This window comes from Notolabrus celidotus, chromosome 4 (assembly GCF_009762535.1).
Source record: "Notolabrus celidotus isolate fNotCel1 chromosome 4, fNotCel1.pri, whole genome shotgun sequence".
NCBI classification, from domain to species: domain Eukaryota; kingdom Metazoa; phylum Chordata; class Actinopteri; order Labriformes; family Labridae; genus Notolabrus; species Notolabrus celidotus.
Window position 1 is genome coordinate 14,609,916 of NC_048275.1, and position 27,193 is coordinate 14,637,108.

Genomic DNA, 27,193 nt, shown 5'->3' on the forward strand with positions numbered 1-27,193 from the left:
ACTGAAAATATCTCATGTGCCTTTAAATGACAGTTTAAACCGCGAAAAGTGACATTATGTTAGAAACTTCCCTAATTACAGCCACACGTGACCACTTTGACAGAAGGGAGCGTCGCATGCGGACTCAGTTTATCCTTCCGCGAGAAGCACGAAATACCTGTTTATTGCGCTTTTTAGGGTTAGAACAAACACCAACGTATGCAGCTGTTAATCTACACCCTATTTTATATGTTTATGAATTACAAATGACGCCTGAGTTTGCTTGTTTAAATGAAACAGTGGAACTATATAGTGAAGGCGGCGGATATTTGTTCTAAAATCCCAGCCTGCTCTACCTTCTTTTTTTCCTTCGGTGGAGGCCATGATGGGAGCCTGAGAGTTCAGCTGGAGCAGCGAGAAAAGAAGATGATTCCTCGGGACGGAACTGTCAAACCAATCTGTGCAGATTTATGATCTTTGTATAGTCTATATACAGTTAAGGTGGAGCCTGTCACTTTTTTTCAGATGTGTTCTTGGCAATCAGTCGATGACAATGTTGAATCGTTAGGAGGCTTTTGGATCGAAAGAGGAGGTAGCATAAGCTATTGTTGCTAGCTAGCAAGCTAGCTAGCTGGTTAGCTAGCAAGCTAGCTCCGTCTGAGTGACTGGATACGGGTTTCTGAACCGGTGAGTTCTCGGTCCCTCTCGCTGTCAATCGCGGCGGCTGCGATTGAGCCATCGACCTGGACCGCGTCTGGCATCCAAAAGGGTTCTCTGAGGATAGCTGCATGTATTTTAATCGGGAGCGTTCGCAAGACGAATTGCAGGATTGGGAAAGTCGGGCCTGCACGGTGGAGCAGAGCAAGGCCCTTCTTTATGATCCAGAGGAAGCCTTTCTAATCCTACCGACAGCCACTGTTAGCTCTGCTGGCTAACAAGTCTCTGCGAGGACCAGCAGAAAATTCAAGAGAGCAGAGCCCCACCACTCTCTGCCACACACACGACCAGACAGCACCTTCTTGAAAAACCTGCTTTCAACCATTTCTCCCACACAGACTCCTGTCACCTGCTACAATGGCTATGTTTATAAAAGAAATGGTCAGCCGGAACAAAAGGAGATATCAGGAGGATGGCTTCGACCTGGACTTAACATGTATCCTTCCTTGTGATTCTTATTCCCACAGCACCCCGAGCACTGCCTGGTAAATGTGTCATATTTGCATTGCGTTTTGTTGAAGTGAAAGCAGAAATATCAGTGTGCAGTAAACGTGAGGTAGTTAGCATTCTGCTATTTAGCAAGCTGGCTAGTTGGTCAGACAGCGCAGCTCTGCTGTCAGCCAGCATGTTTGAAAGATTGAGGATCTGTCAAACCATAAATGTCACCTTATTATAACAGGAAAAGCCCGTTCCACTGGACATTACTGTGTGGTTAAAAAATAACGACAGGCTTTTGAGCTTGCATACCAGACAGTCCCCCAGTGATGGCCCTAGCTTGGGGTTTGTTAAATTGTCAGAGGCATCAGGTTTTCTTTTTCACTTCTATTAAGGCAGGTAGATGGGTGTTAATATTTTAGGACACCTTTCAATTGAAGTTATTTTTGTGTGGTGATAAATCTTAATAGGAAACATGCAGCTTTCATTATGAGGTAAGTGTCTGGGTTGTAATGCAAGAGCTGAAACATCCCTGCTGTAAAGCTCACCTCTTGTGTCCTCTATGTGCAGAGCATTCATTGATGGATCTCAACAAATGGTGCAAAATCTAATTAACATTTCCTGCTCCCTTTATCTATGGAGATAAAATAATTTCCAGGTTGAAGTATTGCTATTTCTGGCCCTTCTGCAGGACTTGTTCCTCATCTATTACCACTGATAATAGTTGACCTGGTTCCTCAGTGCAGTATGTGTGGTTACTGAAGTTGGTATCTCTGCTGATTTTAGATGATGCTGTTGATTAATGCTGAATCAATGCAAAATATAATGTGTGCCCTGCAGGGATTGGCTCATGGTTCTAGACACTAACGACATGACTTTGTATCAGGATGTGTAACTGCATTTTCAGCCTTTCTACATCCAGATCTTATGTTTCCTTGTTTGAGAGCATGCAGAAGTAGTCTAGTGAGTGATGTTACAAGATACACCCACAACAGTTTTGATGATCCATTATTATTTTAGCTTTTTATATAATGCTAAAATGTGCCTGTGAATGAGTTTTTTGAAATTGAATTACTGGTATTCATCTTTTGCTTTTCGTCTGCATTTATCTGAGAAAGGTTAAATGTTTGTGTTTGGGACCTTTTTGGACTGATGAAGACATTTTCAAGATGTCAACACAGGCTGTGGTAAACTGTGTTAGGCATTTCTTACTCATGCTCAACACTGTATAGGTCTGATGATGTATTGACTGGTTGAGAGAGGTATAGGGGAGGCTTCATTGATTCTAATGATTGGAAGTTGCAGCTTGTGAAAAATGAAACCGGTCGATGTCTTTGTGGACATCATTAGCTCTGGTTAGTATCAGTTTGTTGCAATAAGTTGATAACAGTAGTGAGTAGCAGTGTTTTTCTCCAGAAGGATGTAAAGTGATTTCTGCCTCCTCTATAGAGAGCATATTGACCTGATTGAAGGCTGGACTGCCAGCTGGGATGTATATGTGACGTGTGTCTGCAGATGCTGAAATATCCCAGAGTTTCTCACCAGGGTTTCACTAAGGGATGAGGCTTGTGTCACGTCTTGTGGTGGTGGTGGTGGTGGCTCTTGTAGCTTTGTGCAGGTGTGAGGGAGGGGGGGGTTGGGGGGGGGGGGGGGGGGGGGGGGGGGGGTTGCACACCGCTCTGAACTTGCATCTTTCTTTTGGGGCTGGCAGTCCTCCTCTTGTTCAGATGTGGCCCTTTCAAGCCATCCCTTTTATCATTTTTGGCACGGTGTCTAAAAACAATATGGGCTCTCTGCAGTTATGTAATGCAGTATCACAGTTCTGGGAATTGCCCTTAAAATAGAGTTGCCATGATCTTGTATCGCTTTGCTGTCTGAGTGCTCTCTCCCTCTCTTACCCTCTCAACCCACCACCTCTCCTTTGCTCTTTTTCTTTACTACTCCCCACTCTAAATCTCCCTCCCTCTGCTTGCCCCCTTTCCTCTGCTCTCCTCCTTTCCTGTCCTCCCCCACCCCCTCCTTGCTCAGCGCTTGCCGGTTCCCACTCTCCCTTCCCCCCCACCCTCTCTCTCCCTTTCTCTCTCTCTCTCTCTCTCTCTCTCCTGCTCTCAGTTGTGGATTTGGCGTATGCATAGAGCTGAGGCAGGGCTGGCTTTAAAGAAAAGGCGTGCCTGAAACGCAGATTTTCTTTTTTTTTTCTCTCTCTCTCTCTCTCCTTTTTTCCCTCCTACTTGGAGCTTCCGTCAGGGGTCCCGTATGTGCATTTCCTCCCAGCTGCAGAGACCAAGCCCCCCATGCCCTGGGCTGAGGCTCTCCTGGAGCTGTGGAGCTTTTTAAAAACACTTATAATAGTCAGACTGGGATTTTTTTTTGGCATTCGGTCCCAGGGTTAGAGGAGCCCATCAAGCAGCAAAGAAAACCTGTATATGACTCCTAATTGGGTCTTTGAGGCATTAATGGAGGGGTTTATGGTACAATATGTACAGATTGGCTACTACAGGGAAGTAACTTGACAGTATGCAAATACCATAGATTTGCTGTAGGGCTTGTTGAATTCAGGCTTGTTATATTCACCTCTGCTGCAGTTCTTCTTTTATTCCAGGGTCAGTAAAGACTGACACTGTTTCCATTTGTCTTGTGCATAAATATTTAAAGTAGCATCAACTTTATGCACATCTTGTTGATCTGGATCCTTGCATGTTTCTATCCTAGGCAAGGCAACTTTATTTGTATAGCGCATTTCATACACGAGGGAGACTCAATGTGCTTTACATTAAAAGATTAAAAACATTGGTAACATTCAGACAAGCATAAAAGAACACAATTAAAATGACAAATATAATAAAACAGAAAAGAAAAGGAAAATTACAATATATTAAAACTAAAAGTTGCATTTAAAGCAAGTTAATATAAGCTAAGATAGGAAGGCAGTGGCAAATAAAAAGTCTTATGGTGCGTTCACACCAAACGCGAACGATCGTGCTATTCGTTGCTATTTTTATATTTAGTGGCAATTAAAACAGTCTTAGTCTCCTACAACTGATTGATCAGTGATCTGTGTGCAGCTTCTTCCTGAGTGTGAGCCCCGCTGCATGTGTGCTGAAGACGATATTGTTTTATATTAAGAGACAAAAATCTGAACTTGGCCTGTTCTCCTGTAATACTTTGATTGATCAGGTTGTAATTGAACTTAAATGTGGGATTTATATATCCTCTTTAAGTCGCATGTGTGCACACCAGCAGAGTCGCATCCTTCGTGCACAGAGCCGGCGTTCTCGCCAGAGTTGTCAGATGCGTGTGTCAAATTATTCTGACCAGTAAAAAAAAAAGTGATTTTGACTCTCGGGAAAATAAGGCCTGCTCAAAACGAAACAGACACATCCTATTAGAATTATTCAGCTGTCTATTTTTGACACCGCGGCACAGGAAGTGTAAGAAAAGGTTGCCCTTTAGTCAGTGGTTAAAGTGTGAAATCCCACAGCTTATGACGACGGGCAGACTTCAGTTACAGGTAGGCGTCGCAGCTGAGCCTCAAAGACACGCATGTCACCTCAGTTTAGTCTTCTCCCTGCAACATGACGTTGATGTGTGCTTTGTCTGTGTGGAGACATGTAATTGACTGTTTTTAATCACTACTCCTCGCTGACACAGAGCAAGGTTTTCATGATGGAACTTTAAAGGCAGCCAGGTGGAGCAGGAAGGAGGCGGTGCAGGTGCAGCCACTGAAAACCTCTCTGTCGTCCTGACTCCTGCTCCATGTGCAGCTCCCAGTCCCCAACACAAAGGATTTCTTGTTGTGTTTTTTTCCTCTCTACCTGTGTGTCTTCTTCTCATCGGCCGGTCTAGTAGATATTCAAATTGGTCCGGCGGAGCTCGAAGAGAGATAAGCCGAACGTTTGCGATCAGCCAGATATAACTTTGGGCTCTAAAAATAAATACAGGTCATGGAGCGGAGAGTCTCCTCGTGCACCCACATGTGGGCCTGGCTCATGCAGGAGCGCTGTTAACTCCCGTCCTCTCTGCCTGCTTCTCACTGTCAAGGCCATCTGTCACAACCCACACACACACGCACGCACAGTGATCCGTGCTTCTATCTATCCATGACCACAATGACACCCTCATATTGACATTGGCTGGATTATTATTATTATTTTTTTTTCACGCTCCGCTGCTCGTCTCTGCATTCTTGTGATTGAGCTCTAATGGAAGATTCTTTTATATCAAGTGTTCCGTTTATTTGAGTCTTGTTCCATAGCTGCTGAAAGCACAGCTAGGCCTCTGGCACCTTGCACAGTCATGCACAATGCACATTTCCTTGACCCCTGCCTGAACAGATATCTACCCAAACATCATTGCGATGGGCTTTCCAGCAGAGAGACTCGAAGGCGTGTACAGAAACAATATAGACGATGTAGTACGGTGAGTGCTGTCTGCTTTGTGAACATATATAAGAAAGGGACATTTAACAGAATACGTCTATTAGATTACAAAAGCATTAAACAATCTTCCTTTTGTGGTTTTGTCTTCCTCTGCAAACAGGTTTTTGGATTCAAAGCATAAAAACCATTACAAAATCTACAACCTGTAAGTGTTCCGCTTTTCGTCCCTACCTGAGCTGCTCTTCTGTTTATTTAATAACTTCCTCTCTCTGTGGTGGCTAACTGGATTTTTGTTCTTCTCGTTTCAGCTGCGCCGAGAGACACTACGATGCTGCCAAATTTAACTGCAGAGGTAGGCGGCTTTCACGTGCTCTTTAGACGCTTTCCCTCATAAAAAGTCATGACACAAAGGATCGATTAAAATCCACTCCTCCCTCTCCTCTGACCTGTCCATATTTCTTCTTTTTTTTCTTCCTTCCTCTCCCTTCTCTCCTCTCCGGTTACAACTGTGCGTGGGTCGTATCCCGTCACGCATCAGTTGCACAGTACCCCTTCGAAGACCACAACCCTCCTCAGCTGGAGCTAATTAAGCCGTTTTGTGAAGACCTGGACCAGTGGCTCAGCGAGGACGACAATCACGTGGCGGCCATCCACTGTAAGGCCGGTAAGGGCCGCACCGGAGTAATGATCTGCGCCTATCTCCTCCATCGGGGCAAATTCCTGGAGGCCCAAGAAGCGCTAGACTTTTACGGGGAAGTCAGGACAAGGGACAAGAAGGTGAGATGTTAATCGGGGACCCAATGGCTCCATCATGCCCGGGAAACAGTTGCAATTAAGACTGCAGCTAAATGTTTGAATTATCATTTAGTGCAAGTTATGCCTTTTGATTATCTGATTCAGTGTCCAACAACTGTGGAGATTATTGATGAAATTCAGCAGGAGGGGCGCTGGTGGCCTAGTGGTCTAAGCGTCCCACGTACAGAGGCTACAGTCCCCATCGCAAGGGTCGTCGGTTCAATTCCCGGCCGGTCGACCATTTCCTGCATGTCTTCCCCCACCCTCTACTCCCCACATTTCCTGTCTCTCTTCAGCTGTCCTATAAAAATAAAGGCAAAAAGGCCAAAAAATATAACTTAAAAAAAAAAAGAAATTCAGCAGGAGCTTGTTTAGAAGCTACAGATTTTCTTTGTACAACGATAATAACAGAGAAAGGCAGAAAATAATCATCCTAGAGAGAGCTTTTCCAGGAAATATTTGACATTTGGTCGTCAATTGTGGTTTGGTTGATACACTTTGAACTCAAGTTGCAAGTTGTTTAAATCTTGAGAACCTATTGAGCATGTTTCTTAATTTTTCAGCGACATTCTACTCCAGCATGTTTATTTAAGGATGTATGCAAACACAATCATAACAAACTATTAACTTATTCTCTCGTTTGCAGGGAGTAACGATCCCAAGCCAGCGCCGCTACGTCTACTACTACAGCTACCTACTGAAGAACCAGCTGGAGTACAAGCCGGTGGCGTTACTCTTCCACAAAATGGTGTTCGAGACTCTTCCCATGTTCAGCGGGGGCACCTGCAGTGAGTCACGCTCATGTTCATCTCCAAACTAGGGCGTAGGCAATGCACACCGCTGTTCAAAACGGCAGCCGTGTTGTGTGCACTGTAGGGCTCACCCACGCTCCGCTTTAGCACCACAGAACACACAGAGGGTCATCTGCTGTCGAGTCTTGTGGCGGGGGTTTCGAGTGTGGCCTGAATGTGTTGCCGCAGTGTTTTTTTTGGGGGGGGGACCTTTTGAGTAATAAGGGCAGCTTCGTATTGATTGAGTCTCGTTGCTGCTGTTCACTACGTGGCCAACTCATTCTGCGGACGCTTCTAAGACGAGTTGTGGAATCAGATTTCCTCCGTTTGTGACATGGAAACAGAAATGCAGCCCACTCAGATTTTTTGCGTAGTCCTGCAAGAAGTCAGTGAAGTTAAAACTTTGAGTTTTTGTTATAGTAGTCAGACTATGTGTGCAGTTCAGTTCAGTTGTTCACCTGCTGCTGTTTAATGCACAGTAGTGAAAAAAAGCACTGAAACCAGACTAGAAAGGAATTTGAACGCTGTGCTCAGTGATTGTCTTCTAACTCTCATGTGTAGTTAGTTTCAGTCACTGAACTTTAAATATCTACCTGCTAAGACTTTGTTGTCAAATGCAGAGCCCTGAGTGATGCAGGCACAAGGCAGTTAGTTTGATTTATTTAAAAGTGGGCTGCAACCACACTTGAAAACGAGCTGTCCTTGCCCTCAAACTTTAAATTCAAAGCGTTAGTAGTTAGACCCTCTGTGAAAGATCGGTGATGCCAAAATGTACCTTTTCCCCCCCCCAAAAAAGTCACCCCATGTCTAAAAGCTAGTGCCAGCAGTGTGCTAGCTCTCCTTTTAAGCTATAAAAAGGAAAACCTAGTCCTGTTTTTCTGCTCAAAAAGGTCTGACTCACTCTTTGCTGCTTTTCTCGTACCTGAATGCGTCCATTTTTAACGCCGAATGTCAGAAAAAGCGCCTCTTCCTTCATTTCTGTGGCTTTTTCACCCTAACACTGTAACTGTATTGATCTTCCTGTTTCCTCTTAATGCTCCTTTTTTTTTTAAAGAAAAAAAAAAAGAAGGCCCTATTCTGGATTTTGACATCTTTACACACACTCACACTCACACACACACAGTCACACATATCATGGTGTTGCAGCCTCAGGTTCGAGCATTGATAAGTGGTGATAAGTCGGTTACTTTGCTCAACGTCACACATGCCTCTTGATGTTTGTGATTCTGTGTGTGATCTCCAAGTTTCCCCTTTTTCTCCTTCCCCTTTGTGTATCACACACACAAACACACACACACACACACACCACATACATTCAGGTCTTGTGTCACATGTTTAAGATCCACACATTCAAGTTAAAGTATTATCTGTTGTTTTTAAGTTACATCCACGTAGATGCAAATATCTGTACATATCTGTGTAGAGCTCTTGTGTTTGTGTGCCTGCCGTGCCGTCGAGTCCCTGACATGCCCAGCCGGGTGGTTGCCCTGTTTTTTGATCATCTCCTTCTTCTCTCTCTAAGGGGACAGTACCGTTAAAAACAGGAGCGAGCCGACCCCTCAGGGCTTCAAGAAAGGGAATTGGCACTGGGGTAAATGAGCCTTTTAATCCATTATTGTTGTTATGATTTCTCTGATTTGCTTTTATATGGCCCCAGAGATCCACCAGGCAGGATCAGTCTGAGGGTAGACATGTCGTCTAGCAGGACAGGACTAGCTTACAGGCATATGATGTCATCTCTAAATCCACCCTGACAGACAAAAAGAAGGGTTAAAACTCTATTTGATGCAACATGTTGCCTTTATCCGAGTCCAAACTGTGACTGTCAGAATAGGGTCCTGTGTCTCTGGTTCTGGGTCTCTTTGGGTGTTAGATTTTGTGGACTGCTACTTTCCCTGTCTCCTCCTTTACTTTGATATGATATTTTTGCTCTTATTATTTTGGAGGTGATGGTGGGCTGTGCTTTTTTTTTTTTCCTTCCAAACTCATAAAATAACACTTGTATCCTTCCTTGCTCTCTTGCTCGTTTTGGTAACTCACTCTTCTTTATTTTGTGTTCTCTGTCTTGTCCCCTCACGAATCTCATAATCTCTGCCCCCTCCTCCTCCTCCTCCTCCCTCCTCCCCCCTCCTCTCCTGTGCAACGTTGACACTTTTTTGCAGATCCTCAGTTTGTGGTGTACCAGCTGAAAGTCAAGATTCACACGTCGAACCCCGCTCACACGCGGCGCGAAGACAAGCACATGTTTTTCGATTTCCCCCAGCCGCTGCCGGTCTGTGGAGACATCAAAGTGGAGTTCTTCCATAAACAGAATAAGATGATGAAGAAGGTGAGTGGATGTTTTGAGGGTTCATGGGCTCTTTTGTCAATTAGAAGATTCTGCTGGTGGTTAAGTTAGAGCGCGTTTCAGATGTTTTCATGACGTCTGTTTGGTCTAAGAACAACAATCATGCTTCTTCTTACTTGGATACCCACAGTTGTTTTGTTTTGAAGGGATAATGATAGCAGCATTGTGTTTCTTTACTGTTGACGTTACATTAGTCTGAATCAGAAACAGGTTTTGCTGACTAGCTTCACACATACAAGGAATTTGCTTTGGTGCAAAAACAACAAAAACAGATAAGTAAACAGCATGGGCAAAAATAATAGAGAATACAAATATTACACAGAATAATATAGTACTAAATATATACAATAAGTGTAATAGTAGAGCTGTACCATAGACTGTATAAATAATGGACGTAGTATCCGTGATGCCACCCATCTGATCCTGAGCGCTGTTTTGAAGCCAGTCGGCGGCAGCCATATTGGAAATGCAGAAGTCAACCAGGCAGAGTGTGACGTAAAGAGGCGGAGTCTGAGCCTCCTAGCCAACAGCTACGTGTTCCCGTCCGGGAGTCAAGTCAGTCGTGTCCTAATATCAGCAAAAACTCGTAATCTTAATATCTTCTGAACTGTCACGTTAGAAAAAATTCACCCCTAGTACAGTGTGTGCCGATAGAGAAATTAGCCACGTAGAGCCAAGCCGTTTTTTGAACCAGGCTGTAAACATCCAATCCAATCCACTTTATTTATATAGCACATTTTAAAAAACAATGAAGTTAAGCAAAGTGCTGCACAGTGAGGTAAAATAAGTTAAAAAACACAGAACATAAAATGCTGTCAGAAAATAAAATAGATTAAAGTAAAAGAATCATGATAAAACACTACTATCACACACTAAACATCCAATAAAACAACAGACAGACAGAGACCACAAAACTCTCAAGCTGGGTTAAAAGCCAAGGAGTAAAAACTTGTTTATTTCTGCTGCAAAGATCGTCTGTTTTGTATTGGTGTCTATGGGGTTTCCGGTGTTTCTGTAGCCAGCCTCAAGAGGCTTCTCGATGAATTGCAGTTTATAACACTTCCACATTGGCTTCATAGTTTCAGACCGGAGGTTGCTGCTCGAGCGATATGCAGGATTTCATTGCATGCAAATATCTTGCAGTATGAAAATTAGAAACGGTGTACACTGTAAACAGATAATGCTTAAAGCTCCTCTGAGGTACCTGGTTTGTGTCGTTTGTGGCGCCCCCTGTGGACAAAGTGCTGTACACTTAAAATTAGTGTCCCTCAATAGAAAATCTCATCCTGCTTTCTTTGAACAGTCAGATGTATTACTCATTGAGAATGTGATGCAAGGCTGTATCAACAAGCATGCAGCTATCACTTGGTCTGACACCTACCTCCCACCAGTGGTTTCAGACATGAAAAATGACTATGTAAGGGATAATGTAAGGTTAAAAGGTTGTTATGGAAAAACAAGCCCAGACACGGTGAGGCGAGACCCAGACGCAAACCTGCCGTTGCTAATATTGCTGGACAGGATCCAATATGTAAAGATTGTAGCCTGCCGATTTAGCATGCGAACCGAAGCTAACGTTTTAGCCACAGTGTTTACCAATATGATGCTAACGGAAGCTAACGGTTTTACCTCACCTTACGGTCTATGGTGTCAACAAGCAGAAGCTAAATGTGCCAGAACTCTTTTCTGCGGATTGATTTGACATGATGTGTGATCAGTTTGCCCCTGGTGTTGCTCGTGTTAGTGAAGTTAATCACCGTCGTCAAGGGAGTTTGAGCAATCAGAATCAAGCTTCTTACACATCTGGAAGATCAGCAATAAATAGCAATAGTCACTGTTATTCTTGATGGTCTCGATTGCTTTTTGAGGTCATAAAGAGGCATACATATTAATTTCAGTCTGTTTCATGATCAGCTAAAAATCCCTTAGAGTGGCTTTAACTTTCTTGTATATTAATGTAATGCATGAAGCCTGAGAAAGAGGCTTCTTATTAATCTCCACAGCATTAGCCAAGCATAAGACTCATTTTTTTGCACTAGAATTTATTTATTTTTAGTCAAACTATTAAAAGCACATCAATTAGCTGCACTGTCACATGCATACACTGTACATCGGCCATGCTAGGACTCTAAACACTCACAAATACAACATCTACAGCTGGAAATAGTCCCAAACAAGCGGTTTGCTTCTCCTGTTTGTGTGATGTTTTCTCAAAAACTGAATCACTCAAGTAAAGAAAAACACTGAGCTACTTTTAAGAGTGAAACTTGACGTGTGAGCCAATTAACGCACATTCAGTAGAAACAAAGAGAATGGTGGAGTGGTGGGAAAAATGATAAGAAACAAGACAGGCTTTATTGGTTTTGTGTGGGTTAAATAATACTTTTTATTCATATTTTCTGATATTTTTGCAACCATTTTTATTAGTTTTTAGAAAATATATAATTAAAAAAGCATAATTCACATATTAGAGCTTTATCATTACCCATATCTTGTACATAGAGATGCATAGGATGAGAAAAAGATGTAAACAATCAGAGGGAGACTTTCCATCGTGAATTACATCAGTCCATTAGTAAAATGTAACCAAGTAACTACATTGACTTCTAAGTTTCAGTCTAAAATAGCCGAGCTGTTAAGAGCCTCATGTAAACATGTGTTGATAAAGCTTGTCCAACAGAGAATGTCACCCCCTCATTAGCAGCCCGTTGAGTCATAGTTGTAGCTCGGTCTTCATCGGGAAGTGGGTGCTTTCTCCTCCTGTGTCTCTGTAGTGTCAGTTGTAAAATTCAGAATAATCCACTCTTTTTTTAAGGGGACAGGTCCCAGTCTTTGAGACCCATGGTTGAGTCCAGAATAGACAGTTTGGAGAGACTTGTAATTTATGTTTCAGTACTTCCTGGATAACCTGTTGGATAAAGAGAAATACCTTTAGATAACACACACTAAACTCTCTACATCTCCTCTCTCATCGCCTGCGCCCTCCAGGACAAAATGTTTCACTTCTGGGTGAACACCTTCTTCATCCCTGGACCAGAGGAGAGCGGGGACAAGATGGAGAACGGGGCGGTGAACAATGCAGACAGCCAGCAGGGGGTACCGGCACCAGGCCAGGGCCAGCCGCTGAGCACCGAGTGCAGGGACAGCTGCAGGGAAAGCGGCAGGGAAAGCGACCGGGACAGGGACTACCTCATCCTGACGCTCACAAAGAACGATCTAGACAAGGCGAACAAGGACAAGGCTAACCGCTACTTCTCGCCAAACTTCAAGGTAACGTTGTACATTGTCAGTCACATCAATCGTAGCTACTCTCCTCGTGCACACACTGAAGTCTGTGTCGTCTTCTTTTTTGTTTCCAGGTGAAGTTGTATTTTACGAAAACCGTGGAGGAGCCTTCGAACTCTGAGGCAAGCACTTCAACATCCGTCACCCCGGACGTTAGCGACAATGAGCCAGACCATTATCGATACTCTGACACCACTGACTCTGATCCGGAAAATGAACCTTTTGATGAAGAGCAGCACACGCAAATCACAAAAGTGTGAACTCTTTTTAAAAACAGGAAAAGAAGAAATTATACACCAGAAAAAAAGGAGAAAACTTGAATATAAACTCAAAAGAAGAACCTTTGTCCCTTCCCTCCCCCAGACGGCAATAGAATATCATCTTGTCAAATGCCAATTTTAGGGAAAAAAAGATAAATATCCTGACCAATATATTGTTTTTTTATTTTTCTTTTTTTCTTTGGCACGGCCATGTACCATGTGCGAGGTATTGACACTGTTGCCCCATGGGAAAAGGTGCTGTAGCTATAAAAATGTATTTATATATATACATACGTATATGTATATACATATATACATATATACATGCATATATAAAAGTTTTTTGTGTCAAAGACAATGAGTACCACAATCAGGAGACGGGAGTTGAAGTGTGGGAGAAGTTTGAATGAAATACTAGGACTATGCTGCTCCTTCTCCTGTCTAAACCAAGGCCAGTGCTGCAGTCACTTTGTTTCACTCCCTCTCTTCTCCTCCTCCTCCTCCTCCTCCCTCTTTCTCCTCTCATCCTTTACCCTCCCACCTCCCGCCTCCCCTTCCATCCCATCCTCCTTCCTCTCCTCCTTTACTGTGAATGCTTCTTGTGCTCTTTGCAGGCTGTCTCACGTGACTTTTGGTCTTTGTGCAGTGCAAACTGCATGCGGGCAGTGGGTTGGGGGTGGGCGGGGGGTTATGAAGAGGCTGTGATGATGTCTAAAGCATTGCCATTCCTGTTCCCACTGTGTATACGTTAAGTTATGCAGAACAAGGCATCCCATGTAATTGTTAATGTTTTTTTATCCTAAGATAATAAAAATATAATACACAAAACAGCAGGGAGACAAGTGTTTGCAATAATGTCAACACTACATATAAAGGACAATGGTGATTTGCATGTATTGGAATTGGCGTCCATCCCTAATAAATGTATGCAATGTTGTCTTTTCTTAAAGAAAACCAGCTCTGAGTGTTCTGCGTGGGGTTCCCCGGTGCTTTGAGTCAGAAAATTACATCACAGGTTTATGTAATATCCTCCCTCCACTGTTGGAAATAATGGAGTGAAAAATGATGCAGTTGCCATCAAGATGAGGTGTCAAATGAGGTCTTCAACTTGACACCATCTCTGAGGTCATAACTTCAAAGTTTTAAAGGTGGAGCATGTGTGGCAAGTGGAGGAGGAAAAGTCTGCAAACTGCTGTGCTTGATGTTAAAAATGTTGTAAAGCAGGTTGCTGTCGCTGCAGCTGCTGGGGCTGTGTTAACAGTCACTTCCTGCTTTAAAGGTCAGTGCTGCAAATACTGGGTGGGACCTCAGTTAGGGAAGTGATGGAGGGATTATAACTATTAAAAGTTCAACCCAGGGCGAAAAGCCTACTTTAAGCAGACGATGTAATCTATTGGCTGTGAAAAGAATATACATCTGTTGACTGTCATGCTCAGTTTGATTTTGGTGCTTTCACTTCCATGCTTTCTTCACAGATGTAGACGTTTTTTTATTTTCATTGCCTAAATCGATTTTAAGGCAAAGTAACCCGAGCTTTGATTCAAAAGCAGCCTGACCTCTCACCAAACCATCAGTGTTACATGCTGTTACTGCTACTGCTGTTGCTAGTTAATGAAGGCACTCTCCACATGAAATAAGCAGAGGAAGGAAAGACTACCAGCCCAGGAGGGAGGAGCACAAGGCCTCGGGTGGAGGAGCCTGCTCCACTATAGAAGGCTTGTGCGACTCCCCAAATGAAGGAGTAACAGGATTAAGGACCATGTCACTGTGATAGGAGAGCAGAGAGTGGCAAGACCCTGACTAAAGCCTGAGCCAAAGTCTCCTGATAATAAAATAAAATATGAATTAAACATATATTTTATATATTTAAAAAAATGTTCCACCCCCAGAGGCAGGCAGTCACATAATCCCCTTCTGCTCTATTAAGACTCAGTCCTCGGCTCTTGTGTGTTGATAGAGACATCAAAGCCAAGCAGTGCAGCGTCAAATGAGACAGGCAGCAGTCGCAGGGGCCCGGCTGTAATTGGCTGAGCTGAAAAGGAGGGAGAGACTCTGCTAGATTAATAATGAATGTGCTGTGCTGTGCAGCAGAGAGAGAGAGACCAGAGAGAGATGCCTCAGCTCTCCACAGGCAAGCAAGACTGAAGAGGGACGGCTTCAGTGGAGCTCCAAGAGTCCACATCTTTGCTTTTGATTGCCCTTCTCATCACAAACACAAACACCTCCAACACCATCTGAAATATTAATCCAGTCAAAACACGGCTTCATTTGTATGTCTTGAGCACCAGCTCTTCAACGCCATGTTTGATTTTCTGAAACAATACCCCCGGAGATGAGACAAAACAAACTGAGGGTTTGGTGAAATATTAACAACTGAATCTTAAGTTTCCTCCCTCGTGAAGAGAGTTTGTTTTTTGTGCTGCAAATAGGAATAACTTTTTAATCATATGACGAACAAGAATTGTGAAATTTAACAAAACACTAGCACCGCATTGGTCAGCTTGTCTAACTGATGTCAGACCAGCATGGATATGACAAGCCAAACTTTTTTACAAGTAGGGAATGTAAATATTCATGTTTGAATCTCACTTTTATGGCAAATGTTGCTCCTTCCGGTGGAAAGGGTGCTTCAAAAAAATCTCCTTCTTCCCATCTCTTTCATTCACTTTGGCCGATTGACCCTTTTATTTGATGACGCAGAATTACTTTATTTTTGGGGGATTTGAGGCCTTGAAGATTGAGTGCTATCCTCTCACTTTCAAAAGAGTCAAAGTCTGTTTGAAACTTAGTCTTCCTCAGTATCTCTCTCCTCTCCTCTCCTTCATCGCTGCCTTTGGTGGCTCTTTATGATGTCCATACTATGACTACCAAGCTGAGACTTGTTATAGGGAATTATTTTTAAGCTGAAGTTATTGCATGTGTCCCCAAAAATACCATATTAATTTTGATGTTGTCCAACCTTTATATTGTATTGTATATAAGATTTGTGTGTGTAGGTAGATTTGGACCAAGAACTGACCTATTCTAACATAATATAGCTTTATCTCTTCTCCCAAAAGTTCCAAAAGCTACTCAAAGTTATTGTTTTATTGTCGTGCCTCGGTAACAATGTTCTATCATGAAAGAGCCATAAAAAATAATTCAGTTGCGACAAGTGAAATGTGCTTTTGCAAAGAAAAATCTCTCTGCAATGACAAAACTTTCTTTTTTTGTCCTCAGTAAGAGTTTATCTGAAAAAGAGAAGGGTCTCCACTGGTGAACAAAATGCAAAGGGTCTAAAATAAAATGGCGACAAGCTGTAGCTACTGTGATAGACTAGCTAGCGACTTAATGGTTGGCTATATCTAGATCTCACTAGATTGTCACAATGGCTGTTTTCGAAACCGCCTGCTATATACTACCTAGAAATGTAGTATGCAGTATGTACAGCATACTTCACACTGCGTTTGAAGCATAGACTGTATATAATATGGACGTCTTATCCGTGACGTCACCCATCTGTTTCTGAAGCACTGTTTTGAGGCCAATCGGCGGCGGCAGCCATATTGCTGCTGTCAAGCGATTGTGGCGTAATCTCAATATCTTCAAAATTGCCGCGTTAGAAAAAAACTCTCCCCCGTACAGTGTGTGCCGATCGAGAAATTAGCTATCCAGACTACACTCGTCTTTTGTACCAGGCTGTAAACAGGTTTATTTCTACTGTAAAGATCGGCTTTATTGAATTGCTGTGTATGTGGTTTTCGGTACTTCCGGAGCCAGCCTCAAGCGGATCCTTGATGAACCGCAGTTTTTAGCACTTACGCATTGGACTCATATTTTTAGACCGGAGGTTGCCGCTTTGTTTGAAAGTAGTATGTAGTATGACTGTTCTGTTGGATCTGTTCTGCAGGATGTTGGGTCATGCATCCCTTGATTTCCGGTTTCGGAAAGTGGAAGTAAAAAACAAGCCGATGGCAAAACTGCTTCTTTAGCATCAACTTATGATTTAAAATGTTCAGACGTGGTTTACCCAACTCAGTCGAGGCATGATGGCTGTCTAACATGAGTCTGGTTCTGCTCGAGGTTTCTGCCTGTTAAAAGGAAGTTTTTCCTCGCCACTGTAACTAGCTAAATACTGCGATGTGCAATGCTCATGATGGATTAAGGTGGGGTCAGACTGAGTCTTACCCTGTCTTGAAGTTGGGTCTCTGTTCATAATTTGACATAGAGTGGTCTAGACCTCCTATGTTTGTAAAAGCGTCTTGAGATAACGTTTGTTGTGATTTGGCGCTATACAAATAAAGATTGATCGATTGATTGATTGATTTATATGGAATCTAATAATTTTCACAGCACCTAAAAATGGAGTGTCCCCATTCAAAAAGGGAGAAAAAAGAAAAAGCGTAACGAGGGCCGTGCGTTGTGGGAAACAGTACGCGAAGCAGACTGGTCCGATACTGAGACATTTGTCCGAATACTACATACTGAATTTTGGCCAAATCAGTGCGTACTGCTAGTATTGTGGGCAGTTTCAAAAACAGCCAGTGTCACCAAAGAACCAACAATTTTCTTTCATCCAATCAAGTTCTGATGTTTTGAAGTGGCTATAAACATTAAGGTGTATACAAAAGGTGGATGCAGACTCAAACCTGTATCCTCTCTTACAGCCTACAGAAGGCGCCAAAATGGTTACAAAACAATAAAACAAAAACACTTATGTACGTATATGATCCCCCTTCGCATGCCAGTTATGACCTCAGTAAACAGTACTGTGTTGACAGTGTCAGTTGCTTGTTGTAGGCCTTCTTCAGTACAGCAGGATGCTAATTTTTTTCAATTATGGTGCTTTAAAAGTAAAATAGAGGGTAATGCAGAATTTGCTAGTTTAATCAAAAAGTCCCAACCAAGGTGAACTATCAACCAGCGCAGAGGTGTAGGAATGTGAATCACCCAATCATCTGATTACAAACACTTCATGTTGCAAAAAAATCCAAAATGGCGTCCCACAAAAAGTCAAACATGAGGTTTCAAAATGACACTGAGGACTATGGCTGTTTTCGAAACGGCCTGCGATGTACTACTTACGAATGTAGTAGGCAGTAGGTATTAACTACTACTTGCGTTTGAATTTAGTCTGTGGTATGACTGTTCTGTTCGATCTGTGTTGCAGCATGCTGGGCCAGACGTCACTGAATTTCCAGTTTCGGAATGCAGAAGTAAACAACGGCCAAGCTGATAGCGAAACTGCTTCTCTAGCATCCAAGATAGGAAGTGGTATGGAATCTAATATTTTTCAGAGCACCTAAAAACTGAGTTCCACCCTTCAAAAAAGAAGAAAAAGGAAAAAGCGGAACGAGTGCTGTGCATTGTGTGAAACAGTACGCGAGGCAGACTGGTCCGATGCATACTGTGAAATTTTCCCGAATCAGTAAGACATCTGGGGAGTTTTGGCATACTGTGGAATTTGCTCTTGTTCACATACTACTTACTACATACTGAATTTTGGCCAAATCAGGATGTACTGCTAGTGGGTTTCGAAAACAGCCAATGACTGGTGTCTTGATGGTTATGTCCATTTTCTTATATTATTAATTCGAGTTATGGCTCAGAAGTTGCCCATAGAGTAGAAGTTACCTTAAGCCTTTACCTGGCATAATGTTTCACGTTTTGTTAACTTTTTGTGCCAGTATGGCCTTCCATAGACCAGCATCATAAATCTGCAAAACGAAAAAAAGGCTTACACCAAAATATAGAGATTTAAGTACAGTATTATGACCAAATGAGGGGGTGGGGAGTATGGTGGGGGGGTCAGTCTGGCCTACAAAGAGAAGATAAGCCCAAGCTGGTAACCCCATTTCCCTTCCATCTGTTGGTAGCAGTTGTAGAGCATGGCTGCACTCACCAGGACCTGGCAACCCATCCCCCAAGCCCTCTTTCTCTGGCTGACTGCACAGCTGTGTTGCGTTTGGATTAGGCCAAGAATAAAACAGGAAGTAGAAATTAAACAAAAGCTTAAACACATACACACATACACAGAGAGAGAGAGAGAGAGAGAGAGAGAGAGAGAGAGAGAAGTTACCAAAGACTCAGCAGCAGCAGCACAAGTGACAGCCTGTGGAAAAAGTGCACACACCCACACGTGTAGACCCTCGCTCTGGAGCACACACAAATATACTACAGTATGAACAAAGTCGTACTCTGCCTGCCTCCCACAGACTCACATAAGCCCAGGCAGGACCACAGGCGTATCATTTCCCTGTGCCCACACTCATACTCACACATATGGTCTTTTTACATGCTAAGTGCCTCTCTGCCTCTCCTCCCCTCTTCATGGTGGTCTGCTGCAGCCGCTGATGAGGAAAACTGGCAAACATGTTCAATCAGCCTTGTGTTATGATGATAGTACGATAGGTATGAGATGACAAACCTAACCGTCATAACATAAAGGAGTATGAATAAAGTGAAAGATGCTCGGGTACAAGCTGGTTTAAATAGTACCAAAATATGGACACCAGAGATGAAAAAACTTTTAATTTCTTGCAGAGTTTTTGAATTAATTCACGCACTGAGGCTGGAAACACATACAGCTCTTCTTTGAAGGAACTGGAGGAAAATATTAAAATAGTTAAAGCTTTCATCAGCATATTTTAAGAATCCTATTGTAGTTATAAGTATCGATCATTTTCTGTTTTGCAAGAATCTTTAATGAATTTTAGGGAAAATGAATTTAATGGAACACAAGACTCATCGGGATCAAATTAAAAGAACAAAAGACTAAATTTGTTCCTTTTAAGCACAATCAATACGGCATGAATATAAGACAAGAGCTTAATACTTCTATGGTTCAGTTTTTTTTCGCTGCTAAAATTGTATTTATATATATCTTTGATATACTTACTAGCCGGTATAGTTTTATGCGTCAACACACCTGGCATAGAGGCCAAGCTTTGTAATGATCTGAAATTGCTTTCACACCTGGATCATATTTAGAGAAGTTGTCCTGTAACAGGGGGCGTTTCTCTCCTTTGCCCAGATCGTTTGGACACGTGAATGCAGCAATCGCACTCTGATGCAAACAAAACAAGTAAGTCAAGATGGCCTTGAAGAGGTGGTCTCAACTTCTAATTAATCCATGGAGTGGTTCACTTGCAGTGAGAACACAATCAACCCAGAAACCAGGACACATAGCTGCTTGACTCATCACTGCCTCACAAGTCTGTAATCTTCTGTATGTGCTCGTCTGCCCAATTGCGTTGAGACATTTAACTTCCTTGATGCTTCAAGTACATACACGACTCATTTGGCTTGTGGGTTGGCTAGTTAATGTTAGATGGCGTCTTGGTGCCAGCTTCCCACAATGAAAAGTGCATCCCTACACAGTGGGGAAAAAAGATGCTGTCATGTAATGATGCAACTACAGCCTTGCGATGGTGTGTGCTTTAGTGATGTGTGGATCGATACTGAAATATCAATACATCCAATACCAGATCTTTATGCTCTAGAATCAATTCAAAATATCGACACTTTTGATACTTCAGTCATTTGAGGCAATGTATATCATTAACAGGAACACAGTGGAAAGTAACTAAACCATTGAGATCTTGTCTAAATGATACACGGTTGGTGGGAACTACTAGTTCTAGTTCTTAATAATTAAACAATAATTAAACAATAATTCATTTTAATGCTTTTATTGTTTTACCTGTTTTCTTTTTTTTTTGTGTTTAAAACACCATTTTCATATATTTTGTATGATTGCGTCCTCTGTTTGGTTTTTCTGTTGTATTAGCTCGGCTATATTGTAAATGAAGCCGCTACCTCCATATACTTACGAGTTTAAAATAAATAAATAAATAAATGAATAAATTACTCAGAAATACACTACTTTTTTTTTGATTTACCAGACACATTAGGTGTATGTGCACAAAGTATCAGTATCAGATCGGTATCGCCCAAACCAGCCTCAATATTACTCAGTATCGCATCGGAAAGGAAATCGGTGGTATCGAAAATCACTAGTGTGCTTTGTTCCACAAATCAAAATAAATTAAAAAAAGAGTCAATTCATGCTAAAAACCTTTGCACTACAAGTCTGAACTACAACTAGTTGTAGTTCTCTGTGTCACCAAACCTTGCAAGTAACATATGGGTGAAAACTACCCAGGTAGCCTACTGTGAGAGATAGCACATAACAGATGCTTACCTCTCATAGTCCAAATATGAGCACTACTGCCTCAGAGAGAAAAAAACGTAACAAAACATGATGATGATGACCAAAATGCCAAAGACTTGGTTTCAAACAGCCATATGCAAATCAAGGGGTCACTTTACAGAGGCTAAATCCACTGTTGAGTAAAATCTTTAGCTTCTCTCCACCAGTTATAACTTTGGAAATTTGAAAGAGTCAATTTTTGTATGCATTTATCAACCGCAACAAAGCAGGGATCACATGCAGCTTGTTTTTGAAAGAGATAAAGAAGAATATTTTTAAAGATCAGCTTCTGGCATGCTTTTAAACTTATATTGTGTTTTAATTAATAATTCTTTCATGCTTTGCTGGAATACTTCTCATTCTCTGAGAGGCAAAAGTTCATGAATCAAAAGAAGCAAAAGACTCGTATAAAAAGGAAACATACTCTGACTTTGAATGTACAATTCAAACGGAATAGAGTTAAACCTCCATAAGAATACATTAACAGGCCCTCGCATAATTATCATATAACATTTCAGCTCATTAAAGTGTCAGACATTTTCACAATGTGGTGCTCTGTACGCACCAGAATAGCCGGTCGATAGCACACAGGAACTTTGTTGAAAAGAGGAAGCGGAATTGGGAAGAAGAAGAAGAAGGAGATGTTTGGAAACACATCGCTGCACGTACGTTTACTGAGCGGCAGCAGTTGTAGTTGCTGGCAAGGCAAGGTGCATCTGATGGAAATCCATTAAAGTGCTTCTCGTCATGACTTGGACCAACTGTTTAATGAATATACGGTAAATGTTTTCAGATGTTATTTTTACCGTCAAGACCTGAGTCACCCCTAATGAGTCACACGAGCTCTGCTTCGGTTTCTGTGTGTGAGTTTTTGTTGACATGGATTTGCCAGCATGCTTGACAGCCTGTGCGTGTGTGTGGTGTGTGTGTGTGTGTGTGTGTGTGTGTGTGTGTGTGTGTGTGTGTGTGTGTTCATGAGTGTGAGGAGCACATGGAAACACTTACTGTATTGCTGTCACCGCTGACCCCTCCCCTTCCTGTACACACACACATACACACACACATACACACACGTTTATTCTCTCAATGTGATCAATGAAGAGCACATGTGTGTCCGTTGTGCTGAATAATACTAAGCCTGCATAGCTAGAGGCAAAAACGTGGTCAGATATCAGCTTTACCATAGAGTTCTGTGTCCGCTGTTCATGCATGCAAACACATTTCTATGCATACATGCACAAACATTTTTCTGCAGCAGGGACTTGTGTGTCTGTTACAGGATCTTAGTAGTGAAAAGTGCTTCTGCTGCAGGGCTTTTATGTTCATCTGTGTGAATGTGAAAATGTACGTTTACACCCCAGAGTCTGTACATTTATCAGCTTTTACTTTGACAGGCTCTGTTCTCTACCTGACTTTTACCCTGAAATCTTGGAGCAGTATAATCCTTCCCTTGAGCCTCCTCCAACTCCTCTTCCTCCCTCTCTCTCTATCTCTCTCTCTCTCTCCATCTAGTGTCATCAGGAGGGTAATATGAGGCATATGGCTGCTGATGACAGTCCCTAATCCTCACGCTGATGACTGATAGTTACACGCGCACTTCTCATCCCCGTCTCATCCTTATAGACCAAGAACAAGAGAGGGAGACGCGAGTGTGACGGCTGATACTCTTTGCTCAGCCGCAGAGTCCCTCCGCTCGCCATCTCTCCCAGCTGAGAGTCATTATCTGAAATGACTGATGTGAGAGCGGCTGATGGACAAGACAGATATTAGTGTTTGTGCTAGGGAGTGAAAGTCAGAAATTGAGCTGCAGAGTTTCAGAGTTTCAGAGAAGAGAAATTGCTTTAGGGTTTTGCAGTTCTTGAGATGCACAAAAAAACATATACTGTATATCGTGGGTGCTTGTGAAGAGTATAATCAGAATGAGGGTTCCAAAGAAGAGTTCTGTTAGTTTAAGGGATATCTTTTAATTCGGCTGCAACATAGTGACAGACAACAAGTTGTTTTATGCTAATCATCAATTGACTGCAATGTTCAACGGGGAAGTTTCTGTTTTTCCCTCTATCGTAGGCCGAAAAATAAGGCCAACTGCAGTTCCCCGAACATCCACTTCAGACTGGCTCTGAAAACATGTTGGTCTCAAATGGCAACTTCTGGTATTAAAAAAATTAAGCCAATATGGAAGTGCTAAAAACTGCAGTTTCTCAAGTGTCCACTTGAGGCTGGCTGCAAAAGCCTCAGCCAACAGCCATGTTAAAATGCCAAACATAACAGCAGAAATAAACTCATTTATACCCTGGTACAGAAAACATATTTGGTCTGAACACAACATTTCTCTACTCTTTCACAATGTTAACGAGTAAAAATGTTTATGACTTACTTGTTTGAGAGATTGTAAGGCTACAAGTTTTTCATAATTAGGCATAATTGGGGCATGACTGACTTGACTTAAATTGTCTATTATTACAGCAGTTAAATGTAACATGTTTGCAGCCTAGTACTAGCTACTTTTCCATTGTTGAAAACTGGCAAGAAGTTGAATGTATATACAACTAGACTGTTCAAATGATGTTAGGACTTAAAGTTTAGAATTTTTCAGAGCATGGCCAGTAAAAACCATAGACTGTATAAATAATGGACGTAGTATCCGTGACGTCATCCATCTGTTCCTGAGCTCTGCTTTGAAGCAAATTGACAGAGGCAGCCATATTGGAAATGCGGAACTCAAGCAGGCATAGTGTGACGTAAAGAGGCGGGGTTTGAGCCTTAGTATTTGGGCAAAAACTCGTAAGCTTAATATCTTCTGAACCGTCACGTTACAAAAAAATTCACCCCCCGTACAGTGTGTGCCGATTGAGAAATTAGCTATCCAGACTACACTCGTCTTCTGAACCAGGCAGTTAACAGCAGAAATAAACTCATTTATACCCTGGTACAGAAAACATACGTATTTGGTCTGAACACAACATTTCTCTATTCTTTCACAATGTTAATGAGGAAACATGTTTATAACTTACTTGTTTGAGAGATTGTTTGTTAATACTGTAAAGATCGTCTTTTTTGAATTTGTGTCTATGTGGTTTCCGGTGTTTCCGCAGCCAGCCTCAAGCGGATTCTCGATGAATTGCAGTTTATAACACTTAGGCATGGGCTTCATAGTTTGAGAGCGGAGGTTGCCGCTTGGTTTCAACTAGTAATTTGGTATTAAATGATGATTGATTGACGGCTCTGATGACAAATGGGAGGAGTGGGAGGAGACTGGGGCATGCTGTCTCTATTACCATACAGTAAAGGGGCTTGACACAGAGATTTTTGGAGTTTCTAGTCAAAATGAGACTGTTTCTAATTGTTATGCTATTCTAAGCTAACAAGATTTATTTTCTTTCAGCATGAAAGGAAGTGAGAATTATGCCAAAATATAAAAAATGGACTGAAATAGAGAAGTTAAAACTAGCAAACTGTTAGCCACAGTTGTTCAGATAGAACACAAGCTTCCTTTTAAATGAGATTAACAAAGATTGTATATCTAAGGTGAACCAAACGTTTACAGTTTCCTCGGTCTTCCTCTGGTCTGTAAATGTGTTTGGGCAGCGCTGTTTTATCTGTATTGGATGATATCTCTGGAGAAGCACTATGCAGTGGAGAATTGTAGTGTGCATATGAACATACTTGTACAAACAAGTGACATACTTTCAAGAGGCCTCATGGATGTCAGTCACAGGAGTGCGTAAGTGTGGTCTGTCCTCTCATTTAGAGCCTGCCAGTCAGCCAGCCACTCAACCAGCCCAGGAACCAGCCAGCCAGAGCTTTTTAAAGGGCCTGTGATTTGACAGGATCCCGTGGGGGGAGACGGGGGGGATTAGGATTAGCAGCTGTTTCCCCTCAAACACTGGAGAAGATATGCTATAGCTACACCATGCTGATGGCAAATTAATAGATGAATAGAACATGCGTGCGTCGACTCAGATAATGTGCTAAAGCTCCCCGCTTCATAAATAGCGAGGAAGGTGTCCTTTTCTTGAACCCGGCCGTGTGGAGCTCTTGTCACACACACACTCTGGGTAGCAGCTAGGGAAGCAAAGGCATATTGCGGCCGTGAGAAAGGTTTAAAACATCATCACTTTAATCTGGGAGCACAAAGCCAGCCACAGATTATGCCTCTGCCTCTCAAGCGATTCGGCTGCAGATCCGGTTTAGATGACCCCCGCTAACACCCTCAGAGACAGGGGCTTTTAACCCCAAACAAACACTGAGAGTAAATGAGAACACACAGCGAACACACACACACATTGTCCTCATCCATGGCATGCACATCCACTATACCCACCCACAGCATCCGCAAAACACATACATGACGGCAAACAAACACACCCAAAAGCTCATCATGCTCCCAGCTGCACACAATAACAGATAAACACATGGGCTTATGTCGGTTCCACTTGCATCCATTTCAGGCTATTAAGCAAGACACCAGAAGCCCAAACTGTTGCGTAGCTAACAGGTTTTTGAGGTAAAAATGACACAATTGCTGGAGTGAAGAGACAGCTTATAATGCGGCCTTCCCTCAGACTGTCACAGACACCACATAAAGTGGAGATGACATTTCTGTGGTGCGTTCAAGAGCTACAGAAACATAATTGATCACAGAGAAAAGTTCAACGGAAGCTCAACTCCTCTGCTGCTGACCTCCTGGACCTGTGTTACCTGTTATAAAGAAGCTGACTCAAAACACACACATTTCTTCTTGGTCCCTTTTAAACTGGAGCACCAACCACACAATTAGCTCGGTGTGTGTTGATGACAAGTCGTTTTTATCACTTATAAAAATCCTCAGAGGGCTGCAGAAAGAACTCAGTCCAGTATCTTTCTGTCATTTTCTCCATATCTGTTTAAGTATTGAACCATTCCAGCTCCCAAGATTGACGTATTCTGTATAATCATTTTTTCTAACCTTTGGTACAGAGAGCAAACGGAAATGGAAAGAGGGAGAAAGCGAGATACAGAAAAAGGATATAAAAGAGGAGTGAATTCGGCAGCGGTTTGCCACAATACACCAGAGACCTGAAGGATGAGTCAGAGAGGAGGTGGCCATGTCAAAGAAAAATTGTGAAAGCAGAAAACAAAAGAAGGAAGACGGGGGATTCTCTAACACAAGAAGTATTCTGTTTGAACTCGGAGAATAAAATTATAACAATGTCATGCTTTCTCAGTCAGCCTCATCAACTCACCAGAGCCCATGGAAAAGTTATTCTCTGGTGTGACAAGGCTGTGTGAGTCTTTAAATATTAAGACAGAAAAAAGGAACAGGAGGGGTTGCCAAAATCGTCAAAGAGCCTCAGACTAATAGGTCTCACCCCCACTCCACTTTAGCCAGTTGTGTTTTTCAGTGAAGCAGACCTGAGCGATTCTTTTTTAACACTTTACAATTGCAAAGCTTAACCACTCAAACCACATGGAAAATGTCCCCACACCCTTAAATAACGGTTACTAATGTGTATGTACTGTATGTGTGTGTGTGTGTGTGTGTGTGTGTGTGTGTGTGTGTGTGTGTGTGGGTGGGTGGGTGTGTGTGTGTGTTTGAGAGAGAGAAAGAGGTAAAGAGAGAAAGAGCACACCCTGATACTTCCTGTGGCTTAATAAAGACTTGATGGTTTGTGTGTGCATGTGCCTGCATGGGTGCACGGATACACTATGGGTATGCAAAGTGCAAGTGTCTGTGCGATGGAAATGTTTATACAGATGACACATTTACATTATTTACAATGCATTCACATACATTCCCACTACCTCTGACATTTTAACGTTGCTTACCTTCAACTTTGTTTTGAAGTGGACTCACAAAAATCTAAGTGTTGTAAAACTAACTATAATGTTTAGACCTAGTGTGAAAATGTCCTTTTGTAATGATTAATATGACACTGGATTAACTATAAACTCATTCAAACTGTGTGGTAAAGTTGATTTATTTATTTTGAGATGGCATAATGCACTCCAAACTTCAAATTAAAGGCACTGTG

General features: G+C 42.2%; 1 protein-coding gene across 1 annotated transcript; it reads left to right on the forward strand.

The window, feature by feature from the left end:
• The first annotated feature begins 285 nt into the window (after positions 1 to 285).
• ptena (phosphatase and tensin homolog A) lies at positions 286 to 13,942 on the forward strand. Its single transcript, XM_034682410.1, has 10 exons — positions 286 to 1,132; positions 5,466 to 5,550; positions 5,671 to 5,715; positions 5,819 to 5,862; positions 6,049 to 6,287; positions 6,952 to 7,093; positions 8,619 to 8,687; positions 9,259 to 9,425; positions 12,432 to 12,713; positions 12,803 to 13,942. The coding sequence occupies exons 1-10, from the start codon at positions 1,054 to 1,056 to the stop codon at positions 12,986 to 12,988; spliced, it is 1,338 nt and encodes a 445-aa protein (XP_034538301.1). The 5' UTR covers positions 286 to 1,053; the 3' UTR covers positions 12,989 to 13,942.
• The last annotated feature ends 13,251 nt before the right edge of the window (positions 13,943 to 27,193 follow it).